This window comes from Pseudorasbora parva, chromosome 17 (assembly GCF_024679245.1).
Source record: "Pseudorasbora parva isolate DD20220531a chromosome 17, ASM2467924v1, whole genome shotgun sequence".
Classification (NCBI taxonomy): Eukaryota; Metazoa; Chordata; class Actinopteri; order Cypriniformes; family Gobionidae; genus Pseudorasbora; species Pseudorasbora parva.
In genome coordinates, this window is record NC_090188.1 from 30,110,890 (window position 1) to 30,137,142 (window position 26,253).

The following is a 26,253-nucleotide window of genomic DNA, read 5'->3' on the forward strand; positions in this document are numbered from 1 at the left end:
ATTCAAACATTATTATTTTTGACGTGACTGTTTAATAACCCGATTTATTAATAAAGTCATGTCAACGTGGTGTACTTGCATTGTCAGTTTACTGGTTTGCATGTAAACGGAGAAAACTGATTATTTCAATAAGATGATTTTTTTTTGAGTTATCAGCTTACTGATGTGCATGTAAACGCGTACCCACTGATTAGTTCTGTCGATTAATGTCTCCAAACAGTTGCTCGTCTTTTTATTACAACACATAATATATTAAAGCGTCGTTGGTATTTTCATGGTTTCTATAAAATAAAAAAGGAAATCGAGGGTATGATGTCATTGATAGGCGATGGTTTAAATTGCTTATTTCTCTGGATGTAAACATTCTTGGAAACATTTGGAATAATGTAAGTACACAAGTCAACAAAATCACATTTGTCTAGTGATTTTTGGATATTTTAATCCAAAAATCATACATATTGTGCTTTTAATGGTTAGCTTTTCATCCAATCGGGAAGACCCTGCGATAGTTCATTACATTGTATGTTATTCCCGGACCAACACGCAGTCCAAACTCACATTGCTATTTTAACTCACCTTTCGGCCCCTTGATACCCAGAAGTCCCGGAGGCCCTTTGAGTCCCGGGAGTCCTCTTGCACCAGCATGCCCAGGGAAGCCGCTGTCACCTGGGGGTCCGGGAGAGCCAGGGGGACCAGGTTTGCCTGGCAGTCCGACCGCTCCAGACTCTGGCCTTCTCAGACTGGCAGCCAACTGGGCCAGCTGCTCTGAAATGGCAAAGACCAAATGCACTAATGAATGTGAATGGTCCCCTGCTATTAGCACAGATCATTTTTATTTCATTTCTCTATTGATTTTGCAGTTGCACTCACTAATTAGAGTCATCTAACAGCACACTGACTGCTTTGTGATTTTGTCTATTGTGCTTCTGTTCTAATGTTGGGGCGCCTCCTTGAGGTTGATCTATTTTCCTGCTCCTTGTCTTCACATAATTCTTCATTTACCCTACACTTAAAGGTGCAGTAAGCGATTTCTGAGAAACACTGTTGATATTTAAAATTAACCCAATTAACGCACCCCTCCCTTCATTGCTCCGCCCCTAAAATGCACAAACATGCAATATAAGTGTGGCTGTGTCTTTATCATAGCTGAAGCCAAGCAAAATAATGCTTCATGAAAAATAAAGCAAAGACGACGAACAAACGACAAGGAAGAACAATAAATGGTACACAAATATATACAAGCAAGAGTTGGTTGCAGCAGCACATCTGAGGCCTGTACCATGATGGTAGTTTAACAAACTCTGGGTTACAGGTTTAGTTTTGAGTTGACAAAACAAATCAATCTATTCAAGCTTCGTTGGTCTATTCAAGATTCATTTCTCTCTTCTGCAGAATATTACATGATTGAAAAATATTACGAATTTAAACAAATGTACACAGCAAGAGCTATCTATAAACGAGGACAACACTGCAAAAAAAAATGCTTTTCTTACTTAGTATTTTTGTCCTGTTTTAAGTCCAAATATCTAAATGTCTAACATTAAGAAGCTAGACAAACAAAGGTGTTTGTCTTGTTTTGGGGGAAAATAACTCAAAATTGAGCTTCTGCTTAAAATACGCAAACTATTTTGCTAATGGGGTAAGCAAAATAATCTTGTTTTCTGTTTAAATAAAGATTATTTTGCTTACCCCATTGGCAGATTATTTTCATTGAGTTATTCCCCCCAAAAAACAAGACAAAAACTTGTGCTTGTCTAGTAAATGCTTCTTAATTTAAGATTTGTTACATATTTGGACTTAAAACAAGACAAAAATAACAAGAAAAGCATTTATTTATTTTTTGCAGTGAACTTAAAGAAAAATCTTATTATGTCAATGCAAGTAAAAGTTATGAAGTTAATTTAGTATATATATAGAGAGAATTGAACATTTAAGCTCACATGTAGTCATTTTATAGCTTTAGTTATTTATTTTAAAGCTTATTTGTATGACCTTTATATAGGCTATTCAAATAAATTTTAACTAAGTGCCTATAAATGACTGATTAACTACAATTATACATGTGTAATTGATTAAGGGTATAATAAATACAAAAATTATATCTAAATCATTCAAAATTATTGTTATTATAAGCATTTTTAAAAGCCAGATGCTTCAGACTTAAAAAACCATTTGCTATGTAGAGAGCTTTAATGTGGAGTAGAAACAGGGGGAGTGACTTTATTGCATCAGAGGTGTGTCACTTTGCTTACAGCTGATTGGTCCAATTTTAGTTTGAAAACATAACTTGCTCTGGAGCAGTGGAGCGTAAGTTACTATGGAGATGAACACTGCTAAAAGTCAAACCACTTTACTGGTACCTAAAACTCAGGATTGGCGCAAACAATTCTTAAACATATCTGGTTAGCTGACCGGCTTCATGGTATAGGCCCCAGCTCCAGACAAACAATGACACTAAAAGCATTTCAACAGCAATTCTAAGTTCTGTAAAACATAACAAACCCAATGTGACACACATATGGAGCAGAAACAACGCAACTATTGCCTAATTTTTCAGGCCTTGAGGCTTGGGTCTCTCCAGCACTTGAAAGCTTTTCTAATATCACAGTGATATTCCTCTAACCTTTTGTAATGTCTCTCAGTCATCTCTCTTTCTACAGTCTTTCTTCAAATCTTCCTCTTACTCTCTCTCTCTCTCTCTCTCTCTCTCTCTCTCTCTCTCTCTGAGCGGAGTGCATGCTGGGAGCGAGTGGAGTGCGGTGTGAGCGTGTGGCTCGGGTTAATTTGTTTGTTTTTTTCCTTTCTGGTCTTTGTTGGCTTAATTTTTTGATATTGTTTGCTTATTTTATTTTGTTTTTTGGGGGGAATTTGTTCGTTTTTCTAGTTTATTGTTTGGGGGGTGGGTGAGCGTGAGCGTGGAGCATGGCGACTCCAGGAGCGCATGCATTGAGCTCACTCACTCGTAGACATGGAGTAAAAATCGCGGCTGCAGTTACTGTAGAAAGTTGTTGTTTGGCTGTAGGAGAAGTTGTAGGATATGATAATATTTTGTCGGCCTCAAGAATGAATAGTGCCATTGTAATCTTTTTGAGCTCAATTGAAAAAGCAAATGAGATCGTGCAAAAAGGAATTGTTATTGATGAAGTGTTCACTGCAGTATTACCACTTTCACTACCGTCCAAGCGAGTCACTCTCTCTAACGTACCACCATTCATTAGCGACGCTGTTTTAACGCAGGCGCTGTCTCGCTATGGGAAATTAGTCTCCTCAATAAAGAAAATCCCAATTGGCCGTGTTTCTCCTCTACTAAAACATATTGTTTCATTTAGACGTTCAGTCTTTATGATTATAAACAACGACGCTGACTTGGACGTCGCGCTGAATTTCCGTGTTGATGATTTCGACTACGTGGTATTTGTTACCACGGAAAAAATCAAGTGCTTTGGCTGCGGAAAAGTTGGACATTTGGTCCGGGCATGCCCCAGCAAATTGGAGGTGGAAAACCGTCCGGCTGACGCGGATGGCGCGGCTATAGTGGACGGCCCAGCTGACGCGGATAGCGCAGCTGAAGGCTCGGTACAGCTGGCTGTGGTGCACAGCGATGAGGCTGGTGAAGCCTCAATCGGAGAAGACCAGACAGCGGTTCAGGACAATACACACGGTGAAATTCAAAGCGCTGAGCCTGCAGAGGATGTTGTTTTGGTGGAGGAGGAAATCGAGATTACTAACAGAAGTGAAAACGAGGATGACAAAGGTGAGTTAAGCCGTAAAAATGATGTTGATGTTGATGTAAACACTAAGGCAAATCGAGAGATGGCGTTTGGGCCTAATGAAAGTGGTTTAGAGCAGAATGCTTTTAAAATGCCACTGAAAAGGAAAACGTCTGATAAAGGTGATTGCAGACAGTCTAAGAAATTTGAGTTTGAAGACGTAGCAGATCTTTATTCTGAAAGCGATAGTGAACTCTCTGACACAAGTGTAGCTTTGTCACAAAGTGAGGTTTCTAAGCGTGATTATGACATAGAGGACATTAGAATGTTCCTAAAGATTACAAAGAATAAAAGAGGAGTCGTAGTGGGTGAATATTTTCCAGACATTGAGCAGTTTGTAGAAAAAAGTAAGGTTCTCATGGCTGAAGGCTGTTTCTCCAATAAAGAGGTGTATAGATTAAAGAAAATAGTACGGAAACTCAATCTGGATTTGAATGAAAGTATTGAAAGATCTTAATTTTATGATGATGGGTTGTAATCAGTTTCTATTTTTGTTTTTATTTCTATTTTTTTTGATGACTGAAGTGTGCTTCGCTACTCTGAATGTGAATGGAGCGAGAGATGCTAAGAAAAGGGCTGGAATATTTGAAATAGCGAGGCTGAAAAAACTAGATGCCATTTTTGTTCAAGAAACGCATAGTGATTTGAAAAACGCCTCTGATTGGTTGCAAGAGTGGGAAGGCCTTTCTGTTCTTAGTCACTATACTTCACGTAGTGGTGGTGTGGGTATTTTGTTTTCCAAAAGTTTCTGTCCAATCTCATATGAGGTGGATGAGATTGTAAAAGGCAGACTTTTAAAAGTAAGAGCAGTTTTTGAGGATTATGTTTTTATTTTCGTATGTATTTATGCTCCTACTTCAGCTATTGAAAGAATAGTTTTTCTGGAAACATTGAATTCCACATTACAAAAATGTTGTACAGAGGAATACCTATTTTTAGGAGGAGATTTTAACTGCACCGAGAATATTATTGACAGAAATCATATTGAGCCTCATATGCCTTCCCGAGTGTGTCTCACTAAGATGATAAATGCCAATGATTTGAGTGACATATGGAGATATTTTCATGATGGACAAAGGCAATACACATGGGCGCACACTCGTGAAAATGTTTTTTCCCTTGCTAGATTAGATCGTTTTTATGGTTTTAAACACCAACTGAGTATTTATAAAAGTTGTTCAATAATACCTGTGAGCTTTTCTGATCACCATATGGTTTTAGTTTCTTTCTTTTTAAATCAGATTAAACCACAAAGTGCTTACTGGCATTTTAATACAAATCTGTTGTGCAATAAGGATTTTAAAGATGTGTTTAGTTTTTTTTGGAAAGATTTTAAAAACTGTAAAGCTACGTTTCAAAATATACAGCAATGGTGGGATTTTGGCAAAATCCAGATAAAACAATTATGTCAACAGTACACTCAAAACGTCACCAGTGAACTAAATAAATCGATGAAATTTTTGGAGGCTGAGATTTTAAATTTACAGAATTTGGCAGATACCGCAAATCAGCAAAATTACACAGAACTGATTTCAAATAAAAAAACACAGCTCGAAGAATTTTTAAACTTAAAAACAAAGGGAGCTCTGATTCGCTCTCGATTTTTGAATATGGAGCACATGGATGCACCATCCAAATATTTTTTCAATTTAGAAAAGAAAAATGGACAGAAACGTTTCATACATGCTCTACGCTCTGAGAGAGGTACAATACTATCCTGTCATAAAGATATACGAGCTAGAGCTTGTGCTTTTTATTCAGAGTTATATAAGACTGAATTAGACTCCGAATGTGACTCTGAAAGTGTGTTTTTTAAAGATCTCCCGCAAATGTCAAAGAGCGCCAACACCGAGCTCTCAGGTAAAGTGGAGTTGGAGGAACTACATACAGCTCTTAAAGATATGGATATCGGAAGAGTGCCGGGTATTGATGGCCTTCCGATAGAATTTTTCAAGTTCTTTTGGTCTGAAATAGGAGAGGATCTCTTGGAGGTAATTAATGATAGTTTAAGTTCAGGCTGTCTGCCGGTTAGCAGCCGAAGGGCGATTATTACTCTTCTCCCCAAAAAAGGAGACCTGTTGGAGATTAAAAATTGGCGCCCGGTTTCACTTTTGTGTTCTGACTATAAACTACTATCAAAAGCTTTAGCCAATAGGTTGGTTAAAGTCATAGATCAGGTGGTGCATTCCGACCAGACATATTGTGTTCCGGAGAGATCCATCTTTGACAACATCACACTTATTAGAGACATTTTTGAAGTCTCTAAGTTACTGAACATAAATATTGGTCTCATTTCATTGGACCAAGAGAAAGCGTTTGACAGAGTTGAACATTCTTACTTGTGGAAAACTTTAGAGGCTTTTGGGATATCCCAAGATTTTATTAAAAAAGTGAAGGTTCTATATGGTGACGTGGAGAGTGTACTTAAGATAAACGGTGGCTTATGTTCTCCTTTCAAGGTTTGCAGGGGTGTCAGACAGGGTTGTTCCCTGTCTGGTATGTTGTATACCCTAGCCATAGAACCCCTATTGCAAAAATTGAGAGATAATATCTGTGGGTTGAATTTACATGCTTGTAATGTCAATATTGCAGTATCTGCCTATGCTGACGATGTCGTGGTGTTAGTCAAAGGGCAAAACGATGTCAACGTTTTAATGAAAATTTTAGATGATTTTAAAGTTTTATCTTCTGCGAAAGTGAACTGGGGCAAGAGCGAGGCAATTTTAATTGGACATTGGGAGAAAAGTATACCAAACCTGCCTGATGGTTTAAAATGGGGGACAGAAGGTTTTAAATATTTAGGAGTGTTTTTAGGAGATGAAATATACAGCCTGAAAAATTGGGAAGGGATTGAGGAAAAAATAAAAAATAAACTTGATAAATGGAGATGGCTAACTCCAAAGCTATCATTTAAAGGAAAGACTCTAATTGTGAATAACTTAGTGGCATCTTGTCTCTGGCATAGGCTGGCTGTCTTAGACCCCCCAGTTAAAGTGGTGGATAAAATTCAAGAGATTTTAGTTAATTTTTTTTGGTATAAATTACATTGGGTCCCTCAAAGTGTTTTATTTTTACCTAAAGAAGAAGGTGGTCATGGACTGATACATTTGAAGAGCAGGATTGCTGCTTTTCGTTTACAATTTGTACAACGTTTTTTATATGGTTCTGTAGCGAAAGGATGGTGGGCTGTTGCATGTATTATTTTCAATGAAGTGGAAAGACTGAGATTGGATAAAGCTTTGTTTTTCATGGATCCCAGCAAAGTAATATTGAATGGACTACCTATTTTTTACCGCAACCTTTTTAAGGTTTTGAGTCTCTTTGACTTCCGGAGAGATGAATTGTCGTCATCTTCGTATTGGCTCTTGGAGGAGCCTCTAATCAACGGAGCACGTTTTGATCTAACGATTGACTGTTCTTCTTTTCATGGACTTGGGGAGACTTTGCGGAAGTCACACATGATAACTTTTGGACATCTTATTCAAAAAGCTGGAATAGACTTTGACAAATCGGAAGAAGTGGCCTCCTGTTTAAGAATGAAATCATTACGAACTGTTGAACAAATGCTTAAGAAATGGAAATCCATAATGAGCACTGAAGAAATGTTGTTACTGGCGGACAATCCTGGATATGTCAATGGTGGCTATGTACTGGACGTTTTTCCCAGCCTTATTATTTCACCAAAGTTGGATGGATATGGGGGCCCGTTTCTCAATGATGGAAAGTCTTTGAGTTTGGATTTATGTACAGCAACTGGTAAAGATTTGTATAAAAATTGTGTTAAAGCTTTTAATAAAAAAGTTTTAGGTAACAAGGTTGATACACCATGGCGCAAGTTTTTGGGTATTGGGGATGAGGTTAAACCTGAATGGAGAGCATTATACAAGCCACCGTTGTCTAAAAAGGCAGGAGATTTGCAATGGAAGTTGATTCATTGTGCAATTGCAGTTAATGCTTTTATCTCTGTTCTTAACCCTGATGTAACTGAAAAATGTCCTTTTTGTCTGCAAAGGGAGACCATTTTTCATGCTTTCATGAACTGTGAAAGGCTGCAACCTTTATTTATTCTTCTGGAAAATGTTTTTCTTTCCTTTAATGAATGTTTTTCGATGTTGGTTTTTATTTTTGGTTTTAAGTTTGCCAGAAGCAGAAAGTACACCTGTCAACTTTTAAATTTTGTCTTAGGTCAGGCAAAAATGGCTATTTACTTAAGTAGAAAAAACAAAGTTGAAAGAACGTCGGGGGATGATGTGGTGTTTTTGTTTTCTAATCTGGTTAAGTCACGTGTTCTGATTGATTTCTGTTTTTACAAGTCTACAAAAGATCTTTTAACTTTTGAGATGATTTGGTGTTATAATAATGTATTGTGTTCTGTGGTTGAAGAGGAGTTGTTTTTTACAAAAATGGGTTAGTTAATGTGTATTGTTTTGATGTTGTGTTTGTGTAGTGATTACCACTTAGGCATTTTTGTCATGTGGTAAAGTAAAAGTTCCGTGAGCTACCGTAAATTAAAGGTTTTAAAAATCAAATCTCTCTCTCTCTCTCTCTCTCTCTCTCTCTCTCTCTCTCTCTCTCTCTCTCTCTCTCTCTCTCTCTCTCTCTCTCTCTCTCTCTCTCTCTCTCTCTCTCTCTCTCTCTCTCTCTCTCTCTCTCTCTCTCTCTCTCTCTCTCTCTCTCTTCCCCCATCTGCCGCTACTCTGTAGTAGTGAGTAACAGTTTCTGAGAAAACCTGCTGAATATGGATCAGACCGAGCAGCACAAGAGACTTGTAGCCAATCAGCAGTAGGGGGCGACTCATGATGTGGGAGGAGAGAGAGTGAGCAAGAGGGAGATTTGAAGAAAGACTGAAAGAGAGATGGCTGACAGACATTACAAAAGAGAAAAGGGAAAGAGAAATAAAGGTTGCAGGCAAGAGCTTTAGAACCTGTGTTAATATTAGAAAATATTTTAACTTTTTGCAAAGCTTTATTTTGCTTCGCTTCTTCTATGATAACAAAAACACACCCACTCTTACATTACGTGCATACAATTTGAAGGAAAAAAAAAGTGAGGTCAAATTTTTTTACATAGTAAAACATATGTACAAATGAATTGTTCACAATCAGATCTATAACATACATTTAAAAATAACAGACAGTGAATTTTTATTTCATTCTGACTTTAACCATGAGTTAGTTATTTTAACTCATGGTTAAAGAAATGATTCACAATAATAATTAGGCCGATTTTAACCTTAGTTTATATAACTCTGTGAAATGCTGTAATGTTATGACCGCTTGTTTAACAACAAATACTTAATCATAAACAGCTTCAGTGCTTACATCATTAAATAGTCATGTGCTTTGTACAATCCAATTCATAAATTATTCTGCGCTAATTTTTCTTTCTACACACTATATTTCTGTTCTGCTTTATCCTGGATTAGGAATTAAGACTGTGTAGTTGTTTTACATATTTCACATTGTACACCAGTACACCCTGGGTATCCTATTTGCATAATTATAATATTAAAGGGATAGTTCATCCAAAAATGACCATTTTCATCATTTACTCGTCCTTCAAAACCTGTATGAGTTTCTTTTATAGGAAAAAAAAAAATACTATGGAAGACCGTGGCTGTCAACTGTTTAATTAAAGGCATTATTTAAAATATCTTCTTTTGTGTTTAGCAGAATAAAGAAACTCATACAGCTTAAGTAAATGGGTAAGTAAATAATGGGTAAGTAAATGATGACACAGTTTTGGATTAACTATCCCATTAATGTCAAACACAACATGCAACAAGCACACCCTCCATCTGTGGAAATGTTGCAAAGTAGATTAGCTGTGGTTGTGGTAAGTCCTCTGAAATGTATCACAAAATAATAATGTTTCTTCATCTCTCCAGTTAACGCATTTATTCTACATGTCCCTTAGCCATGGAAAGACTAAACAGAGCATTCAAGTTACTGCATTAATGTACTGTATGTTAAAGCATTTTAAAAACAGTTCAAACTCTTCAAAACCATGTAAAGTGTTTTCAGTCTATAATATATGTATAATATAATCTGTAATTAAATGTAACTTTAACCAATATAAATAACTGACTTGTAGATAAACGTTTCGAAAGCACTGATTCGTAACAAATCCCTTATGGCACTGCATTCACACCTCAATGCTTCTCATTTACTTTGAATGGGTGACGTCATGTGTTGCTGAACTAAATTGTGGGTTTCGTTGAGTTGAGTCACTGGCATTGCTCGTGGCAGAAGTTGAAAGGTTTTGCAAATACCCTAGCGCAGACGGCAATAGAGACAGAGCGACACGCATCATAATCTGAAAGCCATGCCCACCGGGGGGAAACAATCAAACCGTCTACATTGACTTCTATTGCGTGAGGCTGTCTCCTTGTCATTTCTGACTTATAGCTAAAAACAGAACAATGTCTAAAAGCTGATATGTGACAAGGTGTACAAAGTTTTTATAAGCAGTTGTCTCAAAAAACGAGCGTTTAAGGAAACAAAAGTCGATATAGGCAATTGAGACAGAGCGCGACATGTTATATTACAGTGAGAACTACACTCATTAGAGAGAAACATAATCAGCCACAGGAAATATAATATATAAAACTGACATTTAGATATTTGACTTAACAGTGACAAAATGTTTACTGCACACGTAGGCATACTGAGTGTCAGGATCCCAAAATGTACCCATTCTTCCTGCTGAAGCTTGACGTCTTATTGCCTGTATACACTTTTGTCTCCTTAAACGATCGTTTTTTGGGGGGGTCGACAGCTTATAAAAACTTTTTTTTCTGTTTTTTTTTTCTGTACACCCTGTCACATAGCAGCTTTTAGACATTGTTTTGTTTTAAGTCAGAAATGACAAGGAGGCAGCCTCAAGCAATACAAAGTCAATATAGAGTGTTGGATTGTCGTCCATCTTTTTACAGACTGCCGAAAGCTATAGAGAAAAGAGAAGCAAATGGATCACTGCAATTTCACAGAAACAACTGGACTCCAGACTGCGAAACGTGGATTTGCAGTTATCATTTTGTCAAGATGTTGAATTTAGGGGTAAAGCCATACCCTATAAATTGTATTGTAATTGTATTGATAACTAATCAATTAAATATTTACCATCTTATATTCTGTGTGTCCCTGCTGGAAAGTGACGTCAATGCATACCCTCTCTTCAGCAATTCTATGCAAAGTCTTGTATGCGTCACTCTGCATTTATGAGCGCTCTCTCTTGTCTCCTGTGTTTTAGTTCTGACCTTCTGCCTGATTTCCTGGATTCCCCTGTTTGGCCTTGCTTTCAACCCTGTGGTTTTGACCCTTGCCTGTCAAATGAATTATGATTGTGGATTACACCTAATAAAAGCTGCATTTGGATCTTCACCCAAGTCGCTGAGCAGTTCTCACAACTATCACTACCATAGAGCACATTAATTAATAACTGAGGCTGTTTGTGACTGGCTGTATACCTTAACATTCTAGCACCGCATTCATTTCACACTTTACACCTTCAGCACTGCAATTCAGGCTAAAATGTTCCTTCTGTATGTCACTTTGGATAAAAGCTGAATGTGTCAAAGATATGGCTTGGTGAGTATTTCACCTGGTCTGACTCTTTATTGCACACGCTTTAAGCAGCTTTATGTTTTGGAAGTAAATAGACCCTAGACTAATTTTACTTTGTTATAGCTCTGATAGTTTGATGTGAATAAGCAGATCATTTGCCAGCTTTCAATATTCACTCAAAGCTGTGTTGCAGAACGCTGTTAAAGCTCACGCCTTTCATTTGCCCTCATTCATCCCTTTGAATGGTGTTCTTTTACGTTTTCAATTTGCAATGGGAAATTGAGCATAAAGAAGAGCATTGCTGCCGTTTTTACAACTTTCGTTTTCTTTGTGCGAAGGGATAAAAGGGCAGACCGATTTATTCATGATGTAAAGAATCCAATCCCAGGCCCTGTGCCATTGAGCGGAGGCTAAGGTACAGTGAATTTCAACTTTCAGTCGGATAACGTCCTGAAAATGTATGCAGCACACTGCTTGACTGAGCTTTTTCAGGGAGTTTTTGGCAGAGGAAACCAAGCTGAAGGAGGAAATGCATCACTATGAGGCAAAAGTGCAGATCAGCTGAAACGAAAATGAATTTTTCAGTGAAATGTGAATGAAAAAGTCATGAGGGAATCGGTGGCGTGCGCTCAAGAGGACTTAGAGAGAGGCAGAACTGATGGCTAACTTTAGCGACGGGTCTCTGCTCATCAGAGTAGAATCAAAACGAATCTTTGAAACAAAACACAAATTTCCACTTCTTTTCATCTCACTCTTTACTTCTGTGGTCAGTAGATGTGCTCTCCTGCCTGGAAAGTTCTGATGCTCTGACGGCAAATGTGCTGCTTTGTATGCATAAAAGGAAATCCTTTTATTTCTGAAACGATAAAAATGCTGGCTTCCAGACTCACCCTGCATAACGCGCATACACACTTGTCTGATGTGTTGATCACTTGGTTCTTTACCCTGTGAACACAGGAGGAGTTGTTTGGAAGAAAATCACACAATCCTGTTACTGTATTCTGATCATTTCATCTCTACAGCAGAAAATAACAAACAAAAACACAAGGAATGAAGTGGTCTTAAAAGCGGCAGAAACTTTCAGATATCATTAAGGTTTCTAATGAATGTTTTTTTTTTTTTTTTTTTACAATATGCCTTTCCAAACATGATTGTGTACAACAAAACACGGATAACTACAGGGTTTCCACACATATTGGCCATTGAATTTTCAGTTTCTTAAACATGTCATTCATGATTACTGGATAAGGATGAACCGATATTTACTTGATAAAGATTGCATTCAGAAAGAGCAATTTTTAGCCAATTAAATACTTTGATTTGAGCATAACAGAACAAATTACAGTCACTATAAACACTTACGGGGCTGGAAATTACAATTTCATTATATTTACAGGTACCGTAGGGACCCAAAATCATCTAAAATTATCTTTTTTCCACCCTATGGTCTTAATGTGAACACATGAATGGATGAAATGGGTAAAAAAAAAATCAAAAAATAATAATAAGCTGACTGAATGCCAATAAAGCCATATACACATACCGTTTAAAAGTTTGGGGTTGGTAAGATTTATTTTGAAATGTTTTTAATCGAGTCTTTTATGCTCACTAAGGCTGCATTTATTTGATCAAAATACAGTATAAACAGTACAATTATGAAATATTTTAATCATTTTAATATATTTAAAACATGTAATTTATTCCTGTGTATCAAAGCTGAATTTTCAAGCATCATTACTCCAGTCTTCAGTCACATGATACTTTCTAATATGCTGATTTGCTGCTCAAGTAACATTTATTATTATTATCAATTTTGAAAACTGTTGTGCTGCTCTATATTTTTGTGGAAATCATGATTTAATGCATCTTTTCTGAATTAAAGTATTAAAAAATATATCTTACTGACCACAAACTTTTGAATGGTAGTGTACATGCAAAGCAAAATTAGGATAATGAGTTTTTACATGTAGAACAAAATGATGAAAACTACCAAGACTACTGCCTTAATAAACTGACAGAACACTGAAAATGCCGTTTACATTAGGTAAAGGGAATAAAATCGTTAATCACACTCTCTTTGAGAGGTTGGAAACATACCGCTGGTCCCTGAGTGCCACGGGGTCCTGGAGCTCCTCTGTTCCCCTGCATGCCACGCGGTCCAGGACTACCAGGAGGCCCCTCAATGCCAGGCTGCCCACGGGAACCTTCTGGCCCTCTGTTACCCGGATCTCCCTGGTTACCAACCTGAATTACACCAGAGATAGATGTAAATAGATGTCTTTCATACACTAAATCATTACAATGATTTAGTATTTCAATGTTATCTCTGAGGGCTACAATGAGCTGAGATAAAGCCAAGGAAAACTGTCAGAACCGACAGCTGAATAGTCAAAAAACTCACTTCGCCTTTAGCTCCAGGTTGGCCAGGATCACCCTAAGTACATAAACAGTAAGAAAATTAAAGTTTACCCTCTCAAAAAGCTCAATGTGCATTAGCATACTGCATTCGTATTATTTTCAGCTCAGTATTTCAGAACTACTCACAAGATCTCCCTTGTCTCCTGGCGTTCCCTCGGCTCCTTGATCTCCCTACAATAAAAAAACATCACCGTGAAGGAGATCATTTCATAGATGTCTACGAATAAGTTTTGTTATTGTGAAACTTCTAGAATGGATAAGTTTGGTTATAAAATGTGACTGGATGAGCGGCATTCATAGCCTACAGAAACCAAATTACTTGTTGAGAAAATTGTTTTTGTGTTTTTCATTATTAATAAAGTGAAGTAATGCTGTCTTGAATCCTTTAAATGTAAGCTATATGATTTTTAGATGCAGTGAACCAAGTGATGTTGGACATTACAGTGATTTTACTGCAGTTTAAGGAGTGTGGTGCCTGGCAATGCACCTTAACCATGGTACAATCCTTTTTCCAAAGGTTCTCTTGTCATTTATTGCATTATTAGGGTCTGTAATATACAGTGTAAAAAAGCTATAAATAAAGCAAATATTAAACACTACTTCTATTTATTTGTCAAGTCATGAAATTTACTAGCAGTTTCTACACCCAAGTGGTTTCAGCCTTTCTTACATTTCTTTGTATCTGATAATGATGTGAATCACGTTCTTACCTGTTCTCCCTTTGGTCCTGGTTCACCTGCTTCACCCTGTGTAATATCACATTAAGAAATTCATTCCAATGAATATTGCACTCAAAGCGTCAGTTTGAAGTGTTCATTATAACAAGTTATTCAATAATGTACACTCAGCATTTCACTCTTTCTCTAAATACTACATCTGTGTGAGGTAGATGTAGTGAGGCAGATGTAGTATGATATATGTATAATTTAAGTCTAAAATGGATGAATTTGATTTTCAAAAGCCTCATTGTACTTTCATAGTGTTTAAAATTTTAAAACCCCAGTGGGAGAACATAATAATTTCAATACCTTAAAGGCTGGAAAATGTGATGCTCTCATTGTCTAATTGAACAAGAACAGTGACTATAAAGAGGATAGCTTTGCTTAAAGCAATTCTTATAATATTGACTGATTTAGCAAAACTCCAAGTACACGTTGCTGTTCCTTATAGAATTAAGGATGCAAATCACCTATTGTTTTGTATGAGCCCCAGGTTCACTGAGATCTGATGCATATTGCACATAAAACATGATAAAATCACTTGGAAGTGAACTTGAAACTGCCTGACTGCAACACATTTTCCACAGATGCACAGGTTTTTATCAGTTCACCGGGGAACAAGATCATGATGAAAAATGGTTGGGAGCAATTTAAAAAAATTTTGAGATTGCAAAAATCTGTTCAGGATGTTCTGAGAAATGTGGTGGGCAGAGACATCCTCACCCTATCTCCTTTGATTCCTGGCAGGCCCGGCGGTCCAGGAAGTCCAGGCAAGCCCAAGTCACCTTTCGGACCCTGAAAAGACAATCAAAGTAAGATGGAATGCAGCAAGAGTCTGGCATTTACTTTAAAGTTCTGGTTCTTTGTCTGTTTATCTTCCTCTCTCTCTCTGCAGGATTTCCAAACAGATGGAAAAAGGTTCAAAACCTTTGTCAATAAAGAGAAAAGTCTTCAGAATCATGTAGTTTCTCCCCACAAAAACACACTCATCCATTTTTTAAAAGAGAGCAGTCTGCTAAACTAGGACAAAATGGAAAATGTTGATAACTTTGGTCTGTGACTGTTTTTCCTACACTGTTTTGGGGTGAGTTTAGGGAATTGGTCTAAATCTAAATCAATGGTCATGTGGGCCCTATTAAACACCCGGCACAATGTGACCAATAAACATGCCACGCAAGTGTTTTTTTTTGTTAGTTTCAGGCCAACGCAGTTTTCATGTTCACATCCAGCACCACATTTTTTAAATAGCAAATGCCCTAGTGCCCATCTGTTTGCCCATGAGCGTGCTGCTCTGAAAACGAGGTGTGTTCAGGCGAATTGGTGGTGCGTTGCTACACTGTAAAAAAAAAGGCAAATTTTGAACTTTTGCAGTAGAATCGACTTGGATGTTTAAGTTATTTCAACTTAAATTATGTTAAACTGACTTTAAAAAATTAGTTACATCTTGTACAACTAATAAAAACAAGTTTAACATTTCTTAACTTATATTGATGAGTTAAAACAATGTAAAAACATATGTTGTCATAACTTATTGAACATATCATTTTTTACAGTGTATTTTGAGTCAACTGAAAACGACTGCACCATTGACCAACCAAAACCTGGTCTTAAAGCTACACTGTAACTTTTTTAATTTATGCTTAGCTAAAAACACTTAGTTCTTTCAAAAATATGTGCTCATTAATGCATATTTACTTCTTTCAAGTAATAAAGTATTCTCATAAGTTTATAATTTGCCATTGAAAATACATACGGGTGAGGGGTTCGAATGCCGTTTGCCATGTTGCCCCTCCATCTTGAAAGTACATTAGCCATTAGTACAATAGTACATTAGTACAAGAGGGAAATACCCGTAAATTCAAGCTTCGCCTTTCGCGTTTTAACACTTGATGGCACTCACTGACGAGGTCGAACTCAAAGCCATGTTAATCTTGGACTCAATTGGCCACCGTAGGAGTTAAAACGAAATCGGAATTGAGATCTTGGATTTAGTCCAAGATTAACATGGCAATCCCCCTCTTCACATTCGACACGGTGCCTTAGAGTGTTAAAACACGAAAGGTGAAGCTTGAAGTTATGGGTATGTCCCTCTTTGGCTAATGTACTTTCAAGATGGAGGGGCAGCATGGCAACCGACATTCAAACCCCTCACCCGTATATATTTTCAATGGCATATTATAAACTTACGAGAATACTTTATTATTTGAAAGAAGTAAATATACATTAATGAGGACATATATTTTTGAAAGAAGTAAGTGTTTTTAGCTAAGAATAAACTAAAAAAGTTACACAGTGTAGCTTTAAAGGGCGCATTAGTAATATCCAGCTATAGGCGGGAGCACAGCGCACGTACACTCACTTATTACACACACATGGACACGCAGCAGCACACAAACATTTTTCATTGTAAAATATTACAATGTAAAAAATTATTATTGTATGATAAAAATACCTGCATGTCATAATGGATAGTCATTGCATGTATTAGAATTACCCATTTGCAGTTATGACGAATGAAGCTGCCTACTTATTTAACCAATCGTGGCAATACACACATGCATTTAAACTCGTCTGGTTGTGGGTGTCTACGCCATATAAATAGCGGATCCCCCATGGTGCGAGCGCAACTGTCTTTTAAAGGGAATGGGAGATGGTTCTCTGATTGGTTTATTGCACTTTAAGCCCAAAACACAGTCCTGACTCATTAGGAGGTCAATGGCTCAGTGATTTCCAGTTGCCTCAAAATACGCCTGAACACACCTAAATAAACTGCTTTTGTGGGAAAACCGATTATTTACTTAATCGACAGCCCATCTGCTAATCTTTCAACATGTTTGCCCTTAAATATTTGTTAACACCCCAAAAAAATTATATAAGAGAATTCACAGACAATTACACGAAAGGTATAGGATTCAGTTAACGGCAATTCTCATTCATTTCTATGGTATCCTCAAACAGTTCCTGCTTCCCAATTTCCCTATTTATACGATGCCCTGAAAATATATACTGTTTTTGTTAAGAAAAAATACTTTTGAATGTGTAGTAGAATAGTAGGCAAGCTTTGGGACATACACTTCGTCATTCAGTTACGTGCATTCTGTCACTGTTTAAACGGCCGTCAATCATCTTGTCACAGTTAAAATCCTCCACATTTAATTTAATTTCCTAAAGTTTTGGAAAGAAATGCAGTAGCACGTTGATCTGCCAGTCGTGGGGTTTCATGCGGACAATTTGCAATTTGTATAACAATGCATTTATAAGTTAATGATCCAAAGTATCTATACAAAAGTTCACAATGCTGTTGCACATTAAATAAAATGTGGTTAACTTTTAATAAATGTCTTTTTGTCAGGTTAGATTCTTTATTAATCACTCAAACCCCCTTAACCTCTTTACTTAACCGTCAGATTTGCACATCTGCCATTTCAGTAGCTTTTTAACCCTTATTTGTCAACTTATTTTAAACCCCCTTGTCCAATGCTTGTGGGTAATATGGGTTGTGGGCAATATTAGCCATTAGTGTGTATGGATCTGCACTTCGGATTCTAACCAGAAAAAGTAGACTATCCGGGTATCTTTGGAATACTCATTTCAAAATACTGCAATTTGGGAGGCACAAAATCTAATTTCGAATGCTATTTAGGATAGCTAATATGCAATTTGGGACACAGAACTTTCGCACAACTCTGACTGACTGTCACACAGCTCTGTAATGTGATTGGTTATCAAGGCACAATGTGATCCAAGTTGGCCATTAAGCTTTCTCCAGTGGTATAGCCACGGATCTTCGTATCTCCCAATAATAAGATAACCTCTGGTTTAGTTGCCTTTGTCCCATGTGTGTATATACAAACACACACACACATAAAATAATAATATTAATACTAATTATGGAATTTATTCACATAATATATTCATGTTTAACGTAGAAAACATTTTTGTGTGTGTGTGTGTGTGTGTGTGTGTGTGTGTGTGTGTGTGTGTGTGTGTGTGTGTGTGTGTGTGTGTGTGTGTGTGTGTGTGTGTGTGTGTGTGTGTGTGTGTGTGTGTGTGTGTGTGTGTGTGTGTGTGTGTGTGTGTGTGTGTGCTCATAGAAATGGCAGGGGAACAGAGGGCTCTTTGAGAGACACTGCTGTGAGACATTCTTTTGACTGTTTACTCTTTACTGAGGAAACAGTGAGGTGAGATCCCATTCAAGAGGGCTCCATTCTCTTCTACAGGCCACAGCGTGATGCTTCCCTTCTTACCAGCAGTGTGTCTGCATTTCAATACTATGAATATTTGCCTTGGTTTGACCCTCAAGTTAGCATAATATAAAGTCATGAATTCCCCTAAAAGACTATTAGTGAAAAGTTTTTGGAATTCACTACGCACCAAACCGTCTAAATAAGTAAAAGCAGTTGAGCTTAGTGGATGTCAAAACGACTTTGAACACTGGGATAATGGAATAATTTAAATGTGATGCTGCCTATGACTTGTTTTGAACTTTGGGTTTGCTGGCAGCTCATAGAAGAAAAAAAAGAATCACAAATGAGATCTCTTTAATGTCAGCAGATCCTATTACACTGCACTAAATCATTTTCTTAATCAGTCTGTTTGTCTTATTTTCCAGTAACTAAACATCATTAAAACAAGATACATTTACCTGACAAGCAAAACTGAGTTTTTCTTTTTCTTAAACATAAATCCAATCACATGTTTGCCAGTGGTGTAAAGTGGTACTTTGCAGTCAAAATTAACTTTTTTAGGATGTTACAATATGTTCACTGGGGATGAAATAAAAAAGGAAAAAAAATGATTAAAGTAGTCTAACTTATAAAATGTATATAATGAGAAGGTCTACAGTACATCATGAACCCATCTTCCAAAGTAAACCATGTCTTATACTATTTTTGCCTTACCATGAATCACTACGGTTTGCCTATTATATACATAAATTATACGTAAATTAACACTCGCCAAGTGACAAATACTAGTAAAAATCTGCATTGGTGAGGATAGAAAATGTGTCAATCACCAGTTGGCCAGTAACATTTTTATGAATTCTAACAATGCAATATTTTAAGAACATGAACGTAAACAAACGTGACTACAGGACAGCTGACAGGCTGTTTAAGCCTCTGCAATTTAAATATTCAGGCATGCAATATTTCAATATATATTAATATTTCAGTATATATATACTGAAGACGCAAATGGGAATTCAATTCGTTGCATGCTGTGTGGGAAGTTTTGAGTGTACAAATTCTTTAAAAAAAGTTATATATAAAATACAGTAATATCAGTCTCATTCAAAACTCATAGTCAGAGAGGATCCTAGTAAACATAGTCGGTTATGACTGAAGTGAATGTAAACAGTAGAGAAAGATGTGTACCAGTATCAGTGTACTGGATCCGTGGGTTAGTCTTAAAGTGACAGCAGCCTATTATTCTTGCTGCTGACTGCGTTTTTAATGATAATCAAACAACAAAGGACAAACACAATAATCATTCACTGCTCTTGACCGAATAACTTTTGCAACATTAATAAAGATTAATCTATGTTTAATGTATAGAGTGAAGACTGTGCAGTGTTATTTTACTCCTGGAAAACTACTGTTACTTGTCTTTAATAATGCTTTTTACTCAGGTTTTTACATTGTTTAATAATTTGCGTAATGAAAAAAATATAAAGTATGGCAGATGCTTGCTTTGATATCACAACCATGTCATTATACAGATTATGCACTTACTCTGGCTCCTAGTTTTCCCATTGGTCCGGGTGGCCCCTGCTCTCCTCTGTCTCCCTAAACACAAAGACATTATCATTATCTACAAGATATACCTTAACGAGTAAATATAGACACATCCAGCCTGTGCATTAGCCATTAGTTATGCTGCAATGTGTACTCACAGGCTGTCCAATAGGCCCAATGGGTCCAAATTCTCCTTGTTCTCCACGCTCACCCTGAACAGAGACATTTACATGTCAGATTATCTATTTCTAATGGCAGAGCTATTGAACGGTTTACCATCAACTTACCTGTCTGCCTGCAGATCCCATAGTGCCAATGAGGCCTGCTTGTCCTGCATTACCCTGTAATCAGAGTGTTTATCACACAGTGTTCATAGAAACATACAGGCAGAGTTACTGCACATAGTAATTTAAAGCTGAAGTGTGTAATTTCACCACTACCTCTGGTACTAAATGAAATAGCAAAACAAATATAAACTGATATTTCTGTGTTGGGCCACTGAAAAAAACAGAGCAATGCTGAAAGGTCCACAGTGTCAAATGTGCAATATTAAAAAAAATAGATGTGTTAATTAATTGGCAAATATACATATAGTATATTAGGATAGGGCAATTTTTGGCCTATCAATCTGAGGGTGCTGAGGGTTAGAAAAAAAATCTAAATATTGAGAAAATCGCCTTTTAATTTGTCCAAATTAAGTCCTTTGCAAGACATATTACTACTAAAAAATTATTTATATACAGTAGGAAATGTACAAAATATTTTCATGGAACATGATCTTTCCTTCGTCTCCTGAATGTCTCTTGTGTTCAGTTGTGTTTTGAGTTCAGCCTAGTGACCTAGTTTCTCTCCAGTCCCCAGTCATAACTTTTGGAGTTATGTCCATCACCTGTGTCCTGTTAATTACCTTGTTTAACCCTGTGTATTTAGTTCTCAGTTTCCCCTCAGTGTTTGTCCGTCATCGTTCATCTATAGTGGTGTGTCTGGATGTTCCTGTGATGTTTCTATTAAAAGTTTCTTGTTTCATGTTCTCATTCGCCTTTGTGAGTTTGACCTACACACCTGATCTGTAACAGAACGATGGACCTCGACAGTTTTTTTTTTTGCAGCGTTTTCTTTGTTTGTTTTGAGTTTCCCCATCTTCCCATGGCTCTCCCCGATGTCCAGCTTCTCTGCCTGGAGCAGGGAGACCGCTCGCTGGAGGCACACACCCGGGACTTCCTCCAGCTCTCGTGCCTGTCCTGCTTCCCGGACCACTCGCTCAGCGTTTTCTACTACGCCGGGCTGAGCGAGCAGTCGAAGGCACACATTCCAGCGGGCGGTCCAAAGGAAGACTTCGCCGCATTCGTGGCGTGGGTACTGGTACATAACCACTCGCCTTTCACCATCGGTACCAATCCCACTCCACCACTGCCAGAAACCAGCCATCCACTAACCGACCACGACCGGCATGTAAGGAAGTGCCTGCGCCCACTGCAGACCATGGAGACCAGCCTGCCGCGATTGACGAGCCCAAACCCAGGCAGAGGTTGAGAGGAGTCATCGCCCCGGAGCCCGGACCACAGCGAGGGTCTGACCAGGTGCGTGAGCCGGCTACATCATCCTTCGTGGAGGGAGTCCTCGTGGAGCTTGAGGGTTGGGACAGGAGCCCATCAGGTGGATGTGATGAGGACCTCTGGCGGCCATCTCGAGGAACTGCGTAACATCTTTGAGGCGGACTTAATTGACTGGTACTCTCCCACAATCCCTGTCTCTCCAGTAACCCCTGTTTCTCCAGTGTTCCAAGGTTCTCCTGTGCCCTCAGAGTTCCCACCCACCCTCCCTCTTCCTCTGCCGCTGTCTACCAGCTCTTCTGCCTCGACCACACTGCTGTCAGTCATCACCTCTGCTCCTCCCACAAGCAGTGTGGAGTCGCCTCGAGATGTCTGTCCAGCAGTGGCGTCTCGCTCAGAGGATCCCCTATCGTCACTTCTGGTCTCTTCCCCCTACACTCCACCACAGCCCGTCGACACATCGGCTACGCCCTGGCTCTTCCCTCCCTCGGTTCCACCGGACACCCACAGCCAAACGGCTTCTCCGGGCTCCCTCATCTTTCCGGCTACGCCTTGGTCAGTCGTCGTCCTTCCTCCACCTTCCCTTCTGCTCCACCTTCATCCTTGGTCCCACCAGCTCAGCCTCTGTCCTGCGGTTGTCCGGCTCCACCTCGGACACTTGTCGCCATGGCTCCACCTCGGACTCCTGGCCCTCCTGTCTTGTGTGGGCTCATCGACCCAGCTGCTCCTCCGGGGTCTCCATCAGTGGCTGCTTCCTCGTCAGTCGTCCCCAGGGTGTCTCCCACCATGTCGTCGACCCCATGGTTCCTCCCTCCTCTGACTCTGCCCTAAGGCCTCATCGTGGCTGGTCTCTGGACCATCTGGCTCCTGCTCCAGGATCCCCACTGGCTGCTCCCTCCTTCCACGCCCCCATGGACTTCCCTTTTCTGTTGGACTGGTTTTCTTTGTTTTGGACTCTGTGTCTCCCTTTTTGTTCCACGCCCTCCTCCAGAGCCCCTTCCCACCCTCCTCTGATGTTACGGCGCGAGGACGCGCCCACTCGGAGGGGGCGTAATGTTACATGTATGCCTTGTCGCTTGTGTTCAGTTGTGTTTTGAGTTCAGCCCTGTGACCTAGTTTTTCCCCAGTCTTCCTAATGAGTTATGTCCATCACCTGTGTCCTGTCAATTACCTCGTTTAGCCCTGTGTATTTAGTTCTCAGTTTCCCCTCAGTGTTTGTCCTTCATCGTTCATGTATAGTGGTGTGTCTGGATGTTTCTATTAAAAGTTTCCTGTTTCAAGTTCTCCTTTGAGTTTGACCTACACACCTGATCTGTAACAACGTAATATCCTAATGATTTTTAGTATAAAAGAAAAATCTATAATTTTGACCCATAGAATGTATTGTTGACTATTGCCACAAATATACCCATACGACATATTACTGGTTTTGTGGTCCAGGGTCACATATATTATGAACATACAGATTTTGTCAGTTTATCATGAATCTATAATGATCACAATTACATTCAGCAACATTTCTCACCTTCTCTCCTCCTCCACCTTTTGGCCCCGGGCTTCCTGGTAAACCCTGCAGACATGGAAGAGAAAGTCACTAAATATCAAAAAGCAGTTGTTTTAAAGCTACATCTCCTGAAGAAAGTGAAATGCCTTCTCTTTGTTCTGTAAGATCAAAGTAAAACTCAAGGGGTATTTGAACCATCTCAAAATTAATGATGATGTGAGTTATGTTAGTCATGAAGAGCTGGCATCATCCTGGATAAAGTCAGAAGTGTTTTATAATCTTGCCCTGCCGTGAAATGGAGCAGCGACAACATGCACAAATTTGAAATCGAAATAAATTATTGACTTTTATCCTCTACTATAGTGAGCTATGAGCTTTATGGCTTTAAAGAAGACAGGTTGAAGATGCAATGCACGTCTAACAAGGGTAAGATAAAAGAGACTTTTTGTGCTGCACCTTCTAGATGGAAGTGAAATCTAGGATACATTTTTATATATAAGATTTTTTTTTATTATTAAAAAAGAAGGCTTTTATGCTAACTACTGTAAGGCTGCATTTGTGTGATCAAAATAAAGTAAAAATAGTAATATGGTGAAATATTTCAATTCAAAATTCATAATTCAAAAACATATTTAAATATATTATAACATTTATTTTTCATGATCTTTCAGAAATCAGTCTAATATGATGATTTGCTGCTCAAGAATAATTTATTCTTATCAATATTAAAAACAGTTGTGCTGCTTAATATTTTATAGAAACTGTGATACATTTTCTAAAAAAAAAAAGCAGCTATCATTTGAAATATAATCTTTTTAGATGTGGGTGTTTGCAAACATTGAAGATGTGTTTTGTGAGCAGAGCCTACCAGGTGGCAGAAAATGACAGTTCTGCAGTAGCACTCTAAGGGTCTTTTTTGTCTTGTTTATATTTCACAATTCTAGTAAGAAATACAATATATTGCCAAAAGTATTGGGACACCCAACAAATCATTGAATTTAGGTGTTCCAATCACTTCCATGACCAAAGGTGTATAAAATCAAGCATCTAGGCATGCAGACTGCTTCTAGAAACATTTGTGAAAGAATGGGTCGCTCCCAAGAGTGAATTCAAGCATGGTACTGTGATAGGTTGCCACACAAGTCCATTTGTAAAATGTCATCACTACTAAACATTCCACGGTCAACTGTTAGTGGTATTATAACAAAGTGGAAGCAATTCAGAACAACAGCAACTCAGCCATGTAAAATCACAGAGCGGGGTCAGCGCATTTCCTGACTGCATTATGTCAAGTGTAAAGTGTGGTGTAGGAGGATTTTTGGTGTGGGGTTGTTTTTCAGGGGTTGGGCTTGGCCTCTTTGTTTCAGTGAAAGAAACTCTTAATGCTTTAGCACACCAATACATTTTGGACAATTTCAAGCTCCGAACTTTGTGGGAACAGTATGGGGGTGGCCCCTTCAGTAAACAAAGCAAGGTCCATAAAGACATGGACAAGTGAGTTTGTTGTGGCTGTGGAGGAACTTAAATGGCCTGCTCAGAGTCCTGACCTCAACCCGACAGAGCACGTTTGGGATTAATTAGAGCGGAGACTGAGCCAGGCCTTCTCGTCCAACATCAGTGCCTGACCTCAAAAATGCACTTCTAGAAGAATGGTCAAAAATTCCCATAAACACACTAATAAAAACCTTGTGGAAAGCCTTCCCAGAAGAGTTGAAGCTGTTATATCAGCAAAGGGGAGGCCAACTCAATATTAAACCCTACAAATTAAGAATGGGATGTCATTATGCATTATACAAGTTCATGTGCATGTAAAAGCAGGCAGCCCAAAACTTTTGGCAATATGGTGTATCAGAATTACAAGATATAAACTTGATATACTGTCTTTATGCCTATAATGTAAAAATCTGTACTGCTGTAACATGTATGTTCTGTTTTAGTTGTCTTTTCTCTCTGTTTTCTTCCTATTCCATTATGGTGCGCATTCTCTCCAGCCACCTCATGTTACAACTGTCATATTTGACCAATTTAATGCATCCTTGCCGAATAAAACTATTAATCTCTTAAAAGGAAAAAAAGAAATCGTACTGTCCCCAAATTGTTGACCGTTTGCAGCATATTGTATGGGAACTTTCTTACCTCCGGCACAATTTTTTTTTAAAGTTTTTCTTCACAGTCATTATAGCAGTTCTTAATCATTTTTTTTTAATTACACTAAGACTTACAGGGAGTCCTTGAAGGCCAATTTCTCCAGGGCTTCCAGCTTTTCCAGTGGTGCCCTGTAAAAGAACCAACATCTCCATTATTACCACTATCACACTTTCTACATTGTCATGGTTGACTAATGAAAGCCAGGCAAGACTGTACCTTGGCACCTGGCATGCCAGGGATTCCCTCACGTCCATCCACACCTGGCAAACCCTGAAAAAAGACACAGATGCTGATTGGATATATTAAATTGTTTTTAGGCAAATCATATTGTACACACTAAGTACCAAAAAAGTACCCTACTAACACATTTTCTCATGGTATTATACATCTGATACCATCACGTACGATGGTAGCAACATTTTAATTAAAATAAGCAAACTTTTTTGTATGTTAAACCACGTACACCATCTCCCTTTGGCCCTGGAAGACCAGTGTTGCCTCTTGATCCTTGAGGTCCCTGCAGAAAGAAATTATTTCATTATAATCAGTATTACACTTAACATGACAGAATATAGCTAAATAAGGCATGGACAACTTCTCAAAGGCTAATTGAATGAAAAAAAACCTCTTAAACTTAAACTGTGTGCATGATTTGCTGTTCTAATGATGGGTGTACACCTACCTGTTCGCCTTTAGGGCCAGCTTCTCCCATTCCTCCTCTTTGGCCTCGATCCCCCTTGATAAATAGAGACATACATCTCAGATGTCTACTAAAAATGATTTGTTTATTTACACCCAAGGCTCAGGACATCAATGCCCACTGCTGAAACTGGCTTCAAAG

The 26,253-nt window shown here is 38.3% G+C and overlaps 1 protein-coding gene across 2 annotated transcripts in view; it reads right to left on the reverse strand.

The window, feature by feature from the left end:
- Positions 1-26,253, reverse strand: part of col9a1b (collagen, type IX, alpha 1b) — a 48,647-nt gene that overhangs the window by 7,449 nt on the left and 14,945 nt on the right. For both annotated transcript variants that reach the window (XM_067421423.1, XM_067421424.1), the window contains 15 exons: positions 26,095-26,148; positions 25,876-25,929; positions 25,629-25,682; positions 25,487-25,540; positions 23,286-23,330; positions 20,495-20,548; positions 20,366-20,419; positions 20,205-20,258; positions 15,196-15,267; positions 14,464-14,499; positions 13,880-13,924; positions 13,737-13,769; positions 13,433-13,579; positions 12,226-12,280; positions 577-765 (listed from right to left, as the gene is read on the reverse strand). In XM_067421423.1, coding sequence (XP_067277524.1) covers positions 577-765; positions 12,226-12,280; positions 13,433-13,579; positions 13,737-13,769; positions 13,880-13,924; positions 14,464-14,499; positions 15,196-15,267; positions 20,205-20,258; positions 20,366-20,419; positions 20,495-20,548; positions 23,286-23,330; positions 25,487-25,540; positions 25,629-25,682; positions 25,876-25,929; positions 26,095-26,148 — 1,000 coding nt within the window. The remainder of the gene's footprint in view (positions 1-576; positions 766-12,225; positions 12,281-13,432; positions 13,580-13,736; positions 13,770-13,879; positions 13,925-14,463; positions 14,500-15,195; positions 15,268-20,204; positions 20,259-20,365; positions 20,420-20,494; positions 20,549-23,285; positions 23,331-25,486; positions 25,541-25,628; positions 25,683-25,875; positions 25,930-26,094; positions 26,149-26,253) is intronic.